At 41.1% G+C, this 17,500-nt stretch overlaps 1 protein-coding gene across 1 annotated transcript in view; it reads left to right on the forward strand.

Moving 5' to 3' along the window:
- The window catches only part of GTDC1 (glycosyltransferase like domain containing 1), a 133,114-nt gene that overhangs the window by 99,646 nt on the left and 15,968 nt on the right, over positions 1–17,500 (forward strand). Inside the window, exon 6 of the mRNA XM_074145569.1 lies at positions 14,551–14,660. Within this exon, the coding sequence (XP_074001670.1) occupies positions 14,551–14,660 (110 nt within the window). The remainder of the gene's footprint in view (positions 1–14,550; positions 14,661–17,500) is intronic.

Genomic DNA, 17,500 nt, shown 5'->3' on the forward strand with positions numbered 1-17,500 from the left:
AAATACCCATTTGGGAAGGGATGGGTACATTGAGGTGGCGTTGACCAGTGTGGCATGATCTTCTTCTCTACCCAAAAACCAACCCACCAGTGTCTAGACATGTACGTTATCCCCTATCAGTGCCCCCACAATGAGGCCATAGACACTTGTCAAAGCTATTTTTGCTGCACTTGGGGTATACACCAACGTCTTCCTCAGCTCTTTCTGCGTGTGAGCATGGCAATGGGTGGGCGAAGCTGCCAACCCACAGTCTCATCATCCAGGTGACACATACGTAATTTTATTATAGGATTGGAACCTCTTAACTTCTCTCTTTCATGGAGAAGACCTACAGTGTTTCTTTTAACTCAAGACATTCACCCTCGCCTGATGGTTTTTTCTTTTTTCCCCCATGCGCGCCATATCATCTCAGCAGTTAAAGACTTGATAAGAGAGAGTTGTTAGAAATCAATTCTTCTTCCCCTAATTGTATGGGTGTGATAAAAGATCGCACGGGGAATCAGCAAGAATTTACACACGCATGCAAACAAATAGCCGCTATCAATTCACGTGGAAGATCAGATAAGCCCTTTATCTCGTGTCTGTCCGTACCAGCGTGTGACAAGAGCGTGGGGAAGGACGTGGGGCAGGAGATACGGGAGCGGGAGGAACAGCGGTGGAAGTCACGATGAGGAAATTCAGAAGAAAAAAATAATCTAGATTGCAAAAATTATCTGGTCTAAGGGAAAACGGTGTGTACGGAGATAGTGCTGTGCCCAGTTGCCTGTTTTTAATGTAGAGTATCACAAAATCAAAGAGCTGAAGAACTGAGTCCACGGAGGAGAGCTTGTTTTGTCATCACCGTTGCTGTCCACCATGACGACCTGGTCCCCTTCGCTCAGGAGCAAGTCCTTAGAAAGGTCTTGTCCCAGGTAGTGCAGTCGGTATTGTGCCTTCTGTCATGGGGCAGCTCTCCATCAGTGAGCTGAGCATGGGTCTTATGCAAGCTGTGAGGGAGAGGAGCCTGGAAAGGTGGGGTTAGTTCATCTTGGTAGGGGAATGCAGAATTTGTGTAGTTACTCTTTGCCTTTAAATTCAGAATTCGTAGGATCACAGGATGGTTAGAGTTGGAAGGGACCTTAAAGATCATTGAGTTCCAACCCCCTGCCATGGGCAGGGACACCTCCCACTATACCAGGTCGCTCAAAGCCCCATCCAGCCTGGTCTTGAAATTCAAAACTATTTAACACAGAGACACTTGAGAATACAGTGAACCCATACCCAAGTCATATTTTCCTCACCCTGTTGAATATTTTGGACCAAAGTTTATCTCATCAAGATGCAGGTATGGAAAGATGGCAAAAGACCATGGCAAAAGATGGCAAGAATAGGTGCTTCACCTAGAAATCACCTCTGAGTATCCATAAATGCTGTAGTCTCAACAGCCATCTTCAACGTTGTAAAGAGCCTGTGGAGAGCATGTAGAATGGGCCATGGTCCTACTCCTCCCTTCCAGGTGGCCACTCGTGCAATGTCATCTGAGGATGGCAGAGGTTGTGTGTTGTCAAAGGGAAGTAGATCTCCCATTTCAGGGAAATTGTAGCTGAGCGGGTCTGTTCTGCCCCTTTGCGTGGGAAAGCAGTGGAGAGTTTGGCTCTAGATCTGTGCTGGGATTGAGTTCCTGCAGGGAAACCTCATCTCTGAAAAGCAACCAATTCTGACAGATTTAATCCAAAAAGTGGTAGATGGGTAAGACAGACTGAAAACAAAGGCTAAAAATGCAAATTTTTATACAGCCTTAACTAAGAGGTACCAGGTACAATAAAAAACCCTGTAGGATGTAAAATAACAATTTCAAAATGGAAACTTTTTAGCAGTGTCTGAGAAAAGCTGTTTAACGCTCCCAAAGAAAACGGAGTTCGCCAGGAGTGCGATACAGACGACCAGTGCCGTGGAAGTATAGGGAGAGGCACCTGGTTAAGTAGGAGCTGAGACCCTCACTTCTTGCACACCCGAAGCGAAAAGAAAGTAGTCTGCCTTCAGGGTCATGCAAGCTGGAGTGAAGTTTGAGAGCAGGTAGTGTTTGTTTCCAAGTAGCAAATCAGAAAGTTAATGAAATACTCATGAGAAATTCAGATTTCAATGTTAACTGGAAGGGCAGTTTGGAGGTATCTGTTCCTTGGTTGTTCATTCAGTGAAGTCCAACCTTGAAATTTCTTCCCACGGCCGGGGATTTGGGGTGTTGAACCCTTCCGGGTGCACTGTTCCTTGATCACTGGTTTTAAGAGCTTGTAGAAACGTTCAGTGTGTAACGAAGACCTTTCAGGTGTGAAAATTCTCCTGCTGTAGTGGACATCTCAACATCATTTTTTCCGCCTTTCTTATAGCATGTTTTCTTGAATGACTATACGAGGTTGACAGTCCAGAGGAGAAAACATCTCTAGTTTTGATAATGGCAAAAAAGATGCTTTGTGTTACCTCTAATTTCTTCAGTTGAAAAGCCAGATATAATTTTGAGTAGTTTGCTATGTTTATAGTACGGGCAGAGCCTATGGTAAGTGTTCCGAGAGCAATAATTGGCCTTATAGAACCTCTCGTCAGTTCCCTTCCTACCTGGTCTCTGATTGAGATGTGGGTCACTACAGAACTGTCCTGTAGTCACAAAATATATGTAAACCTATCAATTTTGAAAAATTTAAGACAAAGACTTCATCCTGTGATAGAACGGCAGGAATTAAGTGAGGGCTGGTGACCTCGGCAGTGCATCATCCCCAAACAAAGAGTACCAAGATCCTCCTTCCCAAACCTTATGGATCACAAAAACATTTATACTTCCTGCACTTGTATACGCTTTGCCTTTCTATAAAACTGTGAATCCGTTAGTCTCAAACAGGAGTATTCAGGATCCGATCTTAGAGGCAGAGCAACTGAGGCAGAAAGTGAGTTACCAGCTCTTGCGCACCAAATCTGGTGTGACTTTGGAGATGTATTTGTGTTCCCCAGCTCCCTCTTGCTTTTCCCCAGCAAGAATCAGACGGGGAGGAGCAACGGCATCTATGTTTAAGTCAGGTATTGGAATTTTCAGCGGCAGGTAAAATCCGTTGAACCCAAAATGGGGTATTTTTTAGCTTTCCAAAAGATTGCACGTCTGCCAATCAGTCGTACCGAAAGTTTCACAGAAGGTAGTGAAGGTGTTTGGGTGTGAGTGGTAATTTTTTTCTCCTGTGGTCTCAATGGCCTGGGCTCCTGATGAATAGTTGAAGCAGTTTGCTCGGTTGGCAGCAGCGGCGTGCTAAAGGAGCAGAAATTTTCTCTCGGAAAGACAAAGAGCTAAAACGTTTCGCGATCTGTTCTCACTCAGATGTATCCTTCAGATTGCATTCCCTCAGTGGAGGGAAATAATTTCAGTTACCCTGGTCGCCGGAGAAAGCAGTCCTTTTTCTGAATGCCTTTTTTCATTAATGTAGATATGTTTCTGAGATGGGAAACGATGTTTCTTCTAATTACGGTTACATGTAGTTAATTTCCTTTTCTAAAAGCTCGGTGTGAAAGGCAGTTTCCTTTAAAAAGGGAGGGGGGTGGGGGGGAAGTAAAAAAGGAAAAAGTGATAGAGCTGATGTTCCTGTTGCCTTGGCAACAGATTTATTTATTAGGGTCTGAAATGACATGAGTTAATATACCACATACCTGCTGATCGGCAAACTCTCCTATTTCAGCTCCAGTTGACAATTAAGTCCTGGACAGCTACAGCCAGGGGTTAATGTTACTCATTAGGAGAACTAGGTCATTACTGGGAAATCAAGGCACTTAAGGCAGCATGGATAAAATACAAAATTCAACATCTCAAGGAGTGAGGGGTTTTATGTTAATTAACCTTATTTTCCTTTCATTAAAAAAAATCTTTCATATATGCATATGACAGTGGATCAATTAATTGGGAAAAAGAAAAAAAAAAAAAGTAAGCTGTAGTTTACTTTCCTCTCCTAGTTGTCTTCATTTCCTTTGGAAGGGTTTCATTATTTTATGGAAAATTCTTATGTCTATATGATGAGTAAAAAGGGTATTAAAATTAAGAAGGGAATCATCATGGAAATCAGCTTTACCACAAGGGAATGAGCAAATAAAAGCCTTGGAAATGAAAATAAATAAGCTTTGCTAATACCTCACCTAAGGAGCAGAATATAAGCCCATCAGAGCTTGGAGATATTTAGAGGTACTTCTCTGCTTCTTTATTAAGCAGTTACATAGTTATTTGACCTTCAGAAACCGAAACTTTAGGGAACTAAATCCAAGTTGTTGGTAAATATTCTATTTACAGAAAGCTGATCGGTGGTGTAGCAGACAGTAACTCCTGTACGCTGTAATTGGCTTCTGATTTCCAGGAAAATTAAATATATTCTCTGAAAGTTTTATTAAGATATCTGAGTGGGAGTTTTAACTTGATAAGTCATAAGTGATTTAATAAAGCTCTCCTGAAAGCCTTTATTTACTAACTTTTAGCAGACTTCATTCTGATACTGGAGAACTTAATAGGCTGAAAAAGAATCGTATTAAAATAAAACTTCTTTTTTTACTCACTGCTTCCCCAAATAAACTTATTTCTTTCCCTTCTACTAAGCACTCTACTTTCTTTGCTATATTTAAGTTCTGTGGCCCGATTCTGCTTCTCATTGCGTTTAGAGCAACGTAAAGGGTATAAACCCTTTTTCCACTCTTGTAAAGTCAAGGGTGAAGGGACGTCTTACCTGGGGTGCAAGTAGTGAACCATTGTATCAGATTGTAAGAGAAACCTTCCTTCTTCACTCCCTCTGTGCTATCCAGATGCTCATAGGGCACCCACTTTAGTGCTGTCGCCTGAAACCTGTTATAATAAATGTTTCAGCCATGGTTGAAAAGCTGGTTTTGAGTTAATGTAAGACTACAGCTGCATCACCTGGACATTGGAAGGTTAAGTGTGGAATAGAAGTATCACTTTGCCAAAAAAGCTCCAGTAAGCTTGACTCTCCCTTTTTCCATGATGGGAGACTCATTTTATGGTGTCTTTTCTTCTCTGGTACAACTGCAAAACCCAAGTCTTTGAGCAGAAACGCACGTGAACTGGTGGGACTCTCCAAGGAGGGAAGGGGGCTTACAGTCTTCCACCATTACCATCAAAACAATCCTTTCCTGCTCCTTTCACCCAAGCTGGTTTTGGCCTCTCTCTTTCAAACCTCTTCTTTTTCTCTTTCCAATGCTCAGTTCCTTGGGCATCTCCTCCTATATAGTCTCCTTGTGCAGCAAATTCAATCCAATTTTAATCTTCTTCAGTTTCTCAACCTTTCTCCGTCTCCATCATTTCTGTCACATTCGCTGTCTGTGCAAGGGACCTTCTACAACACACCTTCTGTTTTCTCCTAAGCCCCATTGTCCAACCTGACTGTGTTGTCCTCTTGGTGTCTTATACTGGTTTCCTTATTCAGCTTATCACATTTTTTCCCATAGGAACTGGCCTTGTATTGTGTATTTTCCCCATCTCCTCTACTTCTTCCCTCACTTCACTATTTCTTTGCCAAGCTGTTCTTGCATAGCTGGGCATATTGATCAGATCTTATTTGTCCCCTTTGCTTCATTGTGGTCCACACCTGAGAGTCTTAGTCAAACTAGAAGAGCACACATTACCGGTACCACTTTCTGCATCTTCAGTCCTTCTCTTAAACCACTTTATTTTCTTAATCAAATCTTCCATTTTCTCATTGTTCTTTATTTTGAATTATTTCAAACGGTTCTTTATTTGGCAAAGTCCAGTATTTTTATTCTGAATCCAGCAGAATGAATCATTGAAAGTGAAGACAAGAGCTCTGTTTCCAGATGTTAGATCTTTTGTCAGCCTGACCTGTGACAACAGGACTGTCTGGCTCAGCTTTAGCCTAAGGTGTGCCCAAGACACATGGACCCATCAGCGACCAGGCACAAAAAGAAGTTTTTCAGAGGCTTGGCTACATTTTTAGGAAGACTTCCAACACGAGCAACAGAAGGCAGATCTTTGACTTGAAATTAAGTGCATCCAAATATTCAGTTCTTCCTCTAAAACAAAAAGAGGTTCAAATACTTAAAAGAGAGGCTTACTTGAAATTTAATATATGCAAGATAGGGTTTGCAGTTTTACTGGGTTTTGTTGGTTTTTTTTTTTTAAAAAATTTGTTCTTTGGATGTTCTGGAAAACTTTTGGCAGACTTTTTCTAGAAGATTATAGTCCAAGATAGCCTCAGTCTTGGGAAACATCATTAACAAGGACAGAAGAGGTTTTGTAATAAGAAATCCCAGGCAAAATTAGCAGATGGTGCCACCAGCCCCCTTTGTAATTCACAGCACCCCTGACCAAAGTGTGCGAATACACTCCAAGAGACAAAAATCAAATATTTCCTAAGCAAATGATCTAATTTTCACCAATAATACAGGGGGGTTACGTTTCTTCCTTCAAAGCTCTTTTTAATGAGTTTCCTCTTCTTACCACGCTGCAACTGTTTGACTCTCTTCTGCCTTTGCCGCCTTCTCCCCTCCTGCTTTCTTTTTCTCCATGTTTTCACCCTTTTTGTTCCTCCCTTTGTCCTCTGATCCCTGCTTTTCCTCAGTTGGGTTTGTGCAAAAACTTGCCTCAGTGAAATGAGTTGATTCGTCATTCTGAAAGCGGTGAGATTTGTAGCTACTTTAATCTTGTTGAATAATGAGACTCAAGCCTTGGTCTTGGTGCCAGGAAAGTTTCTGCTTAGGAGCTTCATCCTTGGACGTGACAGCTTCACAAATCCAAAAAAAAGGATGAGTTATGTTAGGCACCTGAGTGAATTCCTCTCGGTATTACTCAGTGAGGAGCAGGGCTTGGTTTTTTTGGGCCAGGCAGCGCATCTGGTGGAGTATTTAGTGGTTGATGTTTGTGATGTGGGTCCACCATGGAAATTACAGAGGGTCTTTCATGGTGGGATTGCCATTCCCAGCCTAATATGTAGTTGTGTAGTTTGTATGTAGTACCTTACATTTGATTCTTCTGTTCTTCCAAAGAACCACCTGAGCAGGTTTTTATCCACTTTTATCATATTCATACCCATCTATTATTACCGTGACATGACTTTTTTTATAGCATGTTGAATTACAATAGGATATATTGTGTATGGTTATCAGGGCTGTCAGGGTCACTCAGATTATTTTATCTTGCCTCACAACAACAGGAAACCGTTTGTTATGTTACCTTTGAAACACAAAAGGAAGTCAATTTTAATATTTCTTTTTAAAGAAACTACTTGGGAGCAGTCACAGTTATTGGGGTGTGTTGAAAATTCGAATTAAATGTTTTTTATCTGAACCTTATACTTGTGAGAAGCTAGGTTTTCTAAGTTGGAGTAAAAGAAATGAAAAGGCTTCTGAATAAAAGTGCATTGATTTTTACACCAAGGTAACCGAGACCAAACGCCGGTCTTTGTCTTCAAAGGTTAATCTCTCTTTAGGAAATAAGCAGGAGGCTCGATGACTGATGCTGATCCCGAGGTTTCTTTGGTTAGAGAATGCGCAATATTTTACTTCGAGTTTTCTCTTCGTGAATTGTGAGGGGAGAAGAAGAAGAATCTAAACAATAAACTCCCAAGGTTCTTTTTTTTTATGAATCTCTTCCAGATAACACAAGATAGGAGAAAATGCTTTTCCAGCGTAAAGCAAAATGCCACCCATTTTTCTCAGGCCAGCAATTTGAAAAAATCAGAAGGTAAAATACACACTTCTCGCTGTAAATACGTCACGGGCTATAATAGAAGATAAAACACTGTATTTGCCAGTACTGTTTGGCTGCTTTTTTTTGCCTCTCTGGTGCCACTTTTTAATTCCTTGGCTTGCTGAGGTGTTTTGCAAGCTCAGGCAAGGTGTCGGGGTCTTTTTTGCTTGTAGGACCTCCAAATCACTAGCTGAGACTTATTCTGTAGGGTCCTTTTTTTTTTTTTCCAGTCCATAAGTGACACTTATGCAAAACCATTTCTTTCTACTTGACTCCATTTTCTATTAACTGAGGGGGTATTAGATATTGTGGTAACTTTTGATGCTGATGATGCCAGACAATGTTTAGAGGCACAATTACAGCGGAGACATTCCGTAAGCGTATCAGCTGCAGAAGAAAACTCATTGGACTTAACTACATATTTACAGTCTACCTCTACCTCATATTGGAAATGCAAAAAGATGGAAAAATACTGTGATAAATTGAATAAATGGAAAGCAATTAACTTTTCCTTCATGTTTGCATTTTCATAGTTATTTCTTTTTCCCCTGTTTCTTTTCTGGTAGCTCTTTCCCGGCAGTAATATTTCCTCTTTTGCAGTTATCATGAGCATTGTTACCAGAAATTTGGTATTAGAATTTTAATTTTTTTTTGTTGTTTGTTTTTTTTTTTGTTCTTCCAATCCTAACATAGAAAATGTATGTTAAGATGATTTGATTTAGGAAAGTCCTCTGTCCTCCGTGAAAATAATTACTAGAATGTGTTTCATTTGGTATATTGAATAGGCTTGTAATGCGAGTCCTCATACTTTAAGAAGAATATTATCCTCCTGAAGTATTTACTGACTCCGATCCTCACCACGTTTCTGTAAATGAAGGCTCCTGTAAAGCCGTATCTTACAGATGGGGAAACCTGGGCAGAGCCGTCTTGTGGGAAATCAGTGTCTGGAAAAGACCAGAATTCTGCAAGTCTCCGTTTTGAAGGCCAGGCTTATTTTTTGTGGCTACGCTGCTACTTTCTGATGGTATTAGATTATAATAAACCTATATTCAAATTTTGCCAAGCTCAAGATTTAACGTAAAATATCAAAGTGTAATACAGTAAATAGTATAACGCAGTCAAAAAGCTCCCTGATACTGGTTTTTAGGTTAAGTTTGGCATGAAAAGGAGCCCCATTTTTACTTGGGCAGAGCGTGCATGCAAAGACCATTCATTGATGTGCTGCTCTTCGCTTCTTGAGAAAGTCCTGGGCAGATCGAGGGTCAGCAGGAGGCTGGTGTCATATGAGTCCTTTTATCAGCCGGTGGCATCCTCCGTCGCCCTCCCCGAGTCTGTGCCCTATCAGTGAAAACAGCCAAGAACCTCAAGTTCCTGCTGTTATCACCCAAACGGGGGACGTTACTGGGATGAAGGCACCGACCGGCTCATGGCGCTGGGGGGACAGAGGTTCAGCTCTTGCCCCGCCACCCTCTGCGACCGCTCGTGCTTTGCTTCACCTTCGTTCTTTCAAAAGAACTTTTACAAGGGATTTTGCAGATTTTTTTGCCTTTCCCTCTTTGATGCTTTAGTTCCATCCTGACTGCACTGAGCTTCCCTGCTAACGCCACTGCGGGCCTTCGCTCTCTTTATTCTCTTCTTCTCCTGTTCTTTTCCTTTAATAACCATGCAACTTTATTTTTGTGTCCTAATTTATATCTTTGCTGTTTATTTTCTAATCTTTTCTCTATCACTGACAGCACTCTCGAGTGCTCTCTGCAGCTTCTCTCTCGGAGTCTGATTTTTTTGTATTCTTTAATTTTTCCTTTTCCCTTTTCTCTTCTATTTACCCTATATATATCTTTTTTCCTTCTGGGTTTGAATATGCCATCATTTTTTAGTTTTCATCTTGAATGGTTGTATTTTTGTATTTTTTTTTTTTTTCTATTCTTGTGGTTCTCTTCCCCTTTACGTTTGTTTTCCCCATCGCATCTGCCCTCTTTACTGCCAACTTACTCCTCGCTATTCCCCTTGCCCAAAACTAAAGGACGGCTGTCATCCACCTCAAGGTCTGTGTCTTGGAAACTTCATTTCCTTCGCTTTTAATTATTGATTCTGTGCTCACGGACTTCCCCAGCTCCATCCCTGCCTTCCCCGTGCTTGCTGCGGCTGTGCCTTTCCCTGGCTGATGTCCCCTCTCCCTTTCTGTGAATGGTTGGACTCAATGATTTCAAAGGTGCCTTCCAACCATGAAGATTCTGTGATTCTGTGTGATTTCCCTCCTCCCTGGGTCCACCTTCATAAATCACGAGTGATACTTCAGTGGCCTATTTTGTCAGCCGTTTTCTAGCAATAATTGCAGGTGGGCAGGACCCTGTGGTTTAGCTCTTGCTATATATCCTAAAAGCATTAAAAAAAAAAAAAAGAAAATTAAAATGCCAGTTTAACTTCTGAAGATTTTGTACCTGGTTTAGTATTGCTGCTTCCCACCTTTGCCCGTCTGACATCCAGGTGATTGCACAGAACAGGGAGGCAGAAGGAGGTTGTACCCAGTTTGAATTGCTTGGATTTAAGGCACTGTAAAAAGTGAAATATTGCTGTGTGCCCTCCCAATTTGGGATTCTCTCCCACTGAAAATCCCCCATGCTGAATGTCCTAAGAAGATTAAGATCAACCCTTTTTAATATTGCTTTTAGCTGAGCTTATTTGTAACCCTTTCAGAATATGTAGCACCTTCAGAGGTGGCACGACAGGGCTGTTGCTGTCACAAGTGTTATGTTCCCTTTAATGCAGCATTTTCTCAAATATTAAGACTTTCTCCCCTGCTTTAGCACTTTTACATTACTGTTTAACTTGCATACACTATAGGTTTTAGTATATATATATTTTTTTTAAATAGACTGCATTTATTTTGCCTCTTTGAGCAAGTGCTGTTTCTTTTCTACAACTCTTCTGCTTTATAATTTCCTATGTGTCTTCCTCCAGATACCTCTGATTATCACCATGTATGGTGAGTTTACTTAGACTTAAAAAATTAAACCTAAAGCACAGAAGACCATATGGGTCTCTTACTGAATTTCACTCAGATTCAAGAGGTGAATATGCACTGAATAATGTAAAGGGCCAAATTCTGCCGTTTCTCTTATTTTTTAAAAAAAATGTGTTTTCCATCACTGGTCAGGGGAATGGGCATGCTGCAGCCCTGGGGACTGACCAGTTTAGCTGGTCTCTGTGCACTCTCCTTCTGGTTCCAGCACTGGGTAAGGCTGGGGGGCTCAGGCTGAATTCACAACATCCCTGAAGAGCAGAAGGGTGTTTTGAAGACTGTTGCCATTGATTGTATAGAGGAGCATCACCGTGGTGCTCTGAAGTTGCTTTTTAAGATCATTTTTAGGCTGAAAAGAGGGATGTCAAGTCATCAATTAATCCTGACAGCATCCTTCTGTGGTGAAAAAATAATACTGTCACACCCATTTTATGAACAGAAAATCTAAGGCAGAGATAATGGAGGCTCAATACTGGTACTACTGGTACCACCATCCTTCCAATCCCCATTTCAAGGACAGTCCTGAAAGTTTTATTCCAGATTATAAAGGGAAGTCAATAAATCAGGCTGAACCCTGGCCCACGTTCCCATCCCCAGACCACCAAACCTCAGCCAAGACTTCAGATGCCTCTCTTACAATGTGTTTTAGCCTCAAAAATAAAAAATCCTGAGTAAAACAATTTAGCGTGCAGCATCTAAAGGTGGAGATCGCTCTCAAATCCGAGTATAGGTAAGGTGTCTGTGTCTGATTTGTGGCATTTACTGCTGGAGTTTGATCATTCTGATGTTTTCATGTTCTTACAATGAAACATAGAGCATCTTTGTACCATGCCCAGACCTTATTTTTCCTTTACGAGATGCTTATCAAATCAAGTAAAAATACAAGAGCATGTCAAATACCTAAACTAAACAGCAAAGCCAGACCCTGGAATCACATTAGCTTAATTTTTCCCCAAACATAATATCTTAAAAGAAAAGTTTGCATTTTAATGTCAGGCTTTTATACAGTTTTGCAGCTTTTCTTAAGGAAATGGAGTATATATAATTAATACTGTTTAATAAAGCTCAAAAATGCAACAGATGCAGCCAAAAGTGCACGTCATTTTGAGCAGATCTTTACAGAACAGACATTCCATATTGTGTTCATCTTTTTCCACGATCACTGCTATGACAATCTGGTGTGTTTAGCAGTTGTTGCTGAGTAAGGCAGACTGGATTGTATACGATTTTCTCCGTGTCAGCCAAGAAAGAGTGCTCTCTTCTTTTTGATGCAGTAGAGAGGTGGTCTTTTGCTATTTATTGCTTTTCTACCAGGAGCAGCTATACCTTTGCTAACTTGCAGGAATAATTACACACCGCAATCTGTAGGTGCACGTGGCAGAAGCTTTCGGTAGGTCTCAACTGAAAATAGAACGGTTGTGGTGTGGAAAAGTCACAGGAACTGATAAATCGAGTAAGATGACCTCCCAAATCGAAAAGCTACAAGAGTCACAAACCGTGCCATTAAAATCTGTCAGTTTAAAAGCAAAATATTTCAAAAGGGGATAGGGGAGGAGGATCACCTACAGCAGAAAAGCCATAAGAGAGGCTCCAGTGCAGAGGAAACGTTTCCCCTTTCAGCATTCCTTCTGGGTGCCAAATTTTCCTTCTGTTCTTCCCCACCTATTAAACAAAGCTGCAACTTCCAATTCCTATCAGTTTTCCTAAATATGTGCAGCTTATGTGGCTTCCACGAGCTGTAAGGCTCCGTGTTCTCCTGCCAGCTCCTTGACAATGTGGCTCCAACAGCATCCTCCACTTTTGGCTGCCTCTGGGACCCCTGGTCTCTTCTGGAAAGGGAGAGGGAAAGCAGATCCTTTGCTGGAAGGACTTTTTGTGACTGCGAAGCTGATAGCGGGGCTGTGAGGAGCTTGGAAAGATCCCTGGAAGTGTGGTGGCTCTGTCTGGCAGGGCTGGCTGCTCGGTCCAGGGGGGTGGTTGGGTCCACCTTGGGACGAGCAGGGCATAGCTCAGCATCAGGTACAGGGTGGGCTCACGGGGACCACTGATAAAGCACCCACAACAGCCTGCCCAGCCGAAACTGAGGCTAATGGGACGTATTATCATGAATTACACTTAACTCCCAGCATCAAAGCGCTTTTCCTTGCAAACTCACACGTTTCCCGTAGAGATGTTCCCTTCCAGCTGAGTCCGAATCCTCGGTTGCAATCCCATGTCGGCTCGTTCAGTGGGGCCTTCAGAGGGAACTGAAATACTGGCAACGTGTTTCTGCCCGTAATTTACCTGCCAGAAACAGGTGGATATTTCAAGCAGGAGGGTGGAAGCAAACTAGTAGTAGGCAGTTCTGGGATCTTTGCAACTGGAAGAAATCTCTCTCCCCGAGCCAGCGCTCGTATCCACTTTGGTTACTGGAACCACCGTGAAGACTCCTGGTTCACAGATGTGAAACAAATTACGAAGCTTATGCAGTTGCATTCCTCCTTATTATTGGGAACAAAACAAATCTGGGAGATGGAGGACTTCTTAAAGTAATTATTGTCTGGCTTTATTTTAAGAAAATGCAACTAATTCTGAAAACTCCACAGTTCCTGAAGATTTCTCAGCCTAAGAAAGTCATATTAATTATAAGATTAATTTGTTTTAATTCCCTAAACCAAAAATATTGACTGAATGAGAAATTAACACATGTAGAGCTGCAGATGTCATTTGGCTTCAGATTTCCTGAATGATATAATTATTAATCTTTCATATAGCAGTGTGACAAACCTACAGATTCATTCTACGAAATTAGACTGTGAAGAAAGACACCAGGACAGCTGAGCTATAGATTTTCCCTTAATACAGGAAGGAAAACAGTGGAATTTTCTAAATAATAAATAAAACCAAGATATTTTAAAGACATATGGTGCACATCTGTCTGAAATACAATAATTTAAAGGAGAGTAATTAAATGCAAGATATAATATTCACCTTAGAGTGGGGGAATTATCTCATTTCACTTTTAATATAACTTACTGAATTTGGGAAATGTAGGTCTGTGGTATCTTTTGAATCTTTCATTCTGTGCTAGTAAAGATGACAGATTAGCAAATTGGCTTTTTATTTTATTTTCAGATAACCAACCCTGTATTTCAAGGCGTTGAGTGTCATACACATACAAACCTTTAATATTATCTTCAGCTGAAATGATAAATAAGGACAGGTTTCTTATTTTCTGTTTTAACTTCCAGTTAACTCATTAAAAGTCTAAAGGTAGATAGTGCCTCGTAATAGTTTATTCCTTTCTTTACCTAAAGCACTGAATGGATCAAAAGCTTTACATTAGTACAGCATTGATGTGTGAAATTCCGGTTTGGGAAATCCTAAATTTTTAGCAAAAGTTTTTTTGTTAACCTGTTCTTCCTGAAAAAGGGGGTAAATTGTAATGGAGATTGTGTACATATATTTTGACGGGCAAAAGAAATCAATCAAAATAGTTTTTTTCCTATCCTACCCTTTTTTTAGCATGATTTTGCCTTCAGCTACGTGCGATATTACTCAGTCCTCACTTTCAGAGTTGGGAATTTGAAGAGTAAACGCATCATTGTAAGACAGGGAAGAGAGATAAAAATCAGATGAAACTGAGTTTTGATCCCGAGTGCTGCGTTGAGGAAAACGTTCAACCATGTGGCGTAAACAAAGAGGGAAATTGTGCTGAAGATGTTTAGTCCCCAAAAGTACAATTTAAGAGAAATGCTGTTTTGATAAACAAAAAGAAATGATTCCACAAGTAAATATAAATGATGCTGAGATACGTTCTGTTTGTTTTAAGGGAACATGACAAAGATCCGGAAACTTTCTTTAAAGTCCTGCTGAAACTGAAAGAGAAAGATCTACCTTTTCATGTGTCCGTCCTCGGAGAGGCTTTCACTGAAATTCCAGGTACCTTTCCTTTTTTCCCCCTTACTGTAAAGTTATCATAAAATAAGTATTTCCAGAAGTAGTTTTCATGTATGCGTTTTTTTATGTTAGTGAAAGAATGTTTAAAATCTTTGTAGTTGTAAAACTAAACAATATTGATTTGTCCTAAAATTAAAATTATTAACGACAGTAAGCATTTTGTATTTTACGGGGCAGCGCAAGACCCTACTTATAACCTGTGTTTCAGTAACACCTCTGTATTTATTTAAATGGAGAGATAGGTGTGAGTTCTTGGATGGTTCGGATAGGAAACAAAATCTTTCAGGCCGAGGTCACTCATCTGAAATCCAGACTGAGATTTTAGCAGGTGAAAACACTTAGTTCCCTTTCAAGCGTGAGGTTAAGGACTTCTGTGGAGAGCTTCTGGTTTGTGTCTGGCATGAAAGTGGTCATTAATCTTTAATATTTTGATTCCACTCTTTTGCACGGGCCTTCCCTTTCTTGGTTTCTGACAAGCACTACTCTGTGAGCAGTTTCACCCACCTGAAAAAGAAGTAGGATTTATTCTGAATATACACAGCTTTGTGCCTGAGATGTAGCAATAAAGAGAATAATCAAATCCTATATTGGGTGCACTTGTAGTAAATTAAACCTGTTAAAAATACATATTAACGCCGGGCAAGCATCAAAACAAGCGACGTTTTAGCTCGTGCGTGTTTTCCAAAATGTAGACTTGCATCCCTCCACCTCTTCGGTCTGTCAAAATAGGCTTGGGATTAGTTTACTTGTCAGTTCTGTCATATCTGTTGCCTGCTGGACTGGTGATATTTCAATTGTTTTAGTTTTGGTTTTTGCAGTTTTTAAGACACCAAGAGATTGATTTGATCCAAATAACTTTTGGGTCCCCAACTGTGGCACAGCAGGACTGGAAAAAGAGGTAATAATTGGAGAGCAGGAAATTCTTTGTGTTTTCTGTCCACTGCTTTTTAAGACAGTTTTCTGAAAGCCTGTTCTCCCAGGCAAGTCTTATCGCAGATCTCAAGGCAACGTTGCTTTCCAGACTGAGCGCACCAGATTTCTTAGAAGGAGAAATTTCTAAGGAATATGTGACAGATAGGAATATACGATGGTGCACTGCGGGAACAGATTCTATTGACACTCATTTTGGATGTTGTTACATATCTCATTTGTGGCTTCAGTACTTATGAATAATGTAGATCATCCTAAATTTATGCCAGTATATCAAATCTATATGCCGCACCTCTTGTCTTGTCAATTCATTCATCCTCGTGTATAAATAGAGTCTATATAAAGGGCAATGTGGTGAAACGTGTCTCATCACCATGCATTTGATAGGGCCGTATTCATACAAATGACATATGCAGGTCATTGCTAACAAGTACCAATAAAACCTGTTGCACATACTTTACTGAAAATCTATTTAAGTGATTTTTTACAGGTTTTTTTGGTTTTTTGTTTTTGTTTTTTTTTTTTAATAAATTGTCAGCACCGTGTTTCCTCTCTCTCCAATTATGGGATCAAATTCCCTCAGTATTAGAAATGTCACGTTTACAGTCGTTGGTAAGAGGAAAAGTGAAAAAGTGCATAACGTATTTCATAATTCAGTAATTACTCATTTATTTGAAACCCCACTTTTCACTGGTTAGAAGTAGGCAGCGAATATCCAGTAGGAAGGTAAGAAATCTTCAGTTTTCAGTGGTGCTAAGGCTTGGGTTTAGGCTCTAAAGGAATCGAGAGGTGAGACTTAGGGCTTCAGGCGAATGTGCTTCAGAGGGCAATTCCTCCTCTGGGGAAGGGGCAAATAGCTCCATGACTGGCTTTTGTCTGGGCTTTGTCAGCGGTGGAGGAGTTAAGGATTATCCCAACGATAACCAGAAGTTACTCCTCAGGAGTTGAAGTTGTTGTGTCTATCTCTTCTTTGATCTCCGTGCGCTTAGTACGGAGCATCATTTTCAATCAGAGGTTTAAGACTGCTTTCTGTCATTGGTACCGCTCTGTCCTCAGATAGAAGCTGCTCTTTCAGTGTGGTTTTATGTTCCATCAGATTTTGGCTAGATAACGGTAGCAGCGGAGTGATGTGCGTGTTTGAAAGGCTAGCCCAGACATCTGAGCCCCGTACCCAGAAGCAGCATCTCTCTATCCCTTCCCTAGTGCTTCCCAAAGAATGACCTGCCATCCTCCAGCCATCCCAACCCTCCTCATTCCCCTTTCAACCTCTACACCTCCAGCTCTGAAACATCCCCAGATCTCCCTCAGAAACCCGACTGTACTTTCTCCAGCTTTTTCACCGTTCCTCCATCCAGTCTGCTTGTTTCCACCCTGCCTGCCAGCACATCTTCCCTCTTCCCCGTACTCTCCATCTGGTTCCTTTTCACGTTGCTTCTTCCTTTCCCAGCCCAGTGCTCTCCTCCTTTCTTCCAGACATCCCCTCCCCAAAGCACCAGTGATGGGTTTGCTCCACAGGGCTCTGCAGCAAAGAGCATGAGCAAGGACAAGGGGCCAGCTCCAATCCCACGAGTGGAGAAGTGACACAGCTGCTATGAGCATCACTTCATTTAAGGCTTAACAATCTAACGAGAATTAAACTGTCAGCATGAGACCGACAGCCTCTGTTGCCTGGGTAGTCCAGCCTGGCTGTCCTCTTGTGGTTTTGAACGTCAGAGAGAAATTTATAGCAGACTTCACAAGTCTACTACTGATGATGTCCTGAGCTCAACCAGAACAGAAAGTTTTCCTCAATAGAATCATAGAATAGTTTGGGTTGTAAGGGACCTTTAAAAGCCATCAAGTCCAACCCCCCTGCCATGAGCAGGGACATCTTCAACTAGATCAGTTGCTCA

This window comes from Numenius arquata, chromosome 3 (genome assembly GCF_964106895.1).
Source record: "Numenius arquata chromosome 3, bNumArq3.hap1.1, whole genome shotgun sequence".
Taxonomy (NCBI): domain Eukaryota; kingdom Metazoa; phylum Chordata; class Aves; order Charadriiformes; family Scolopacidae; genus Numenius; species Numenius arquata.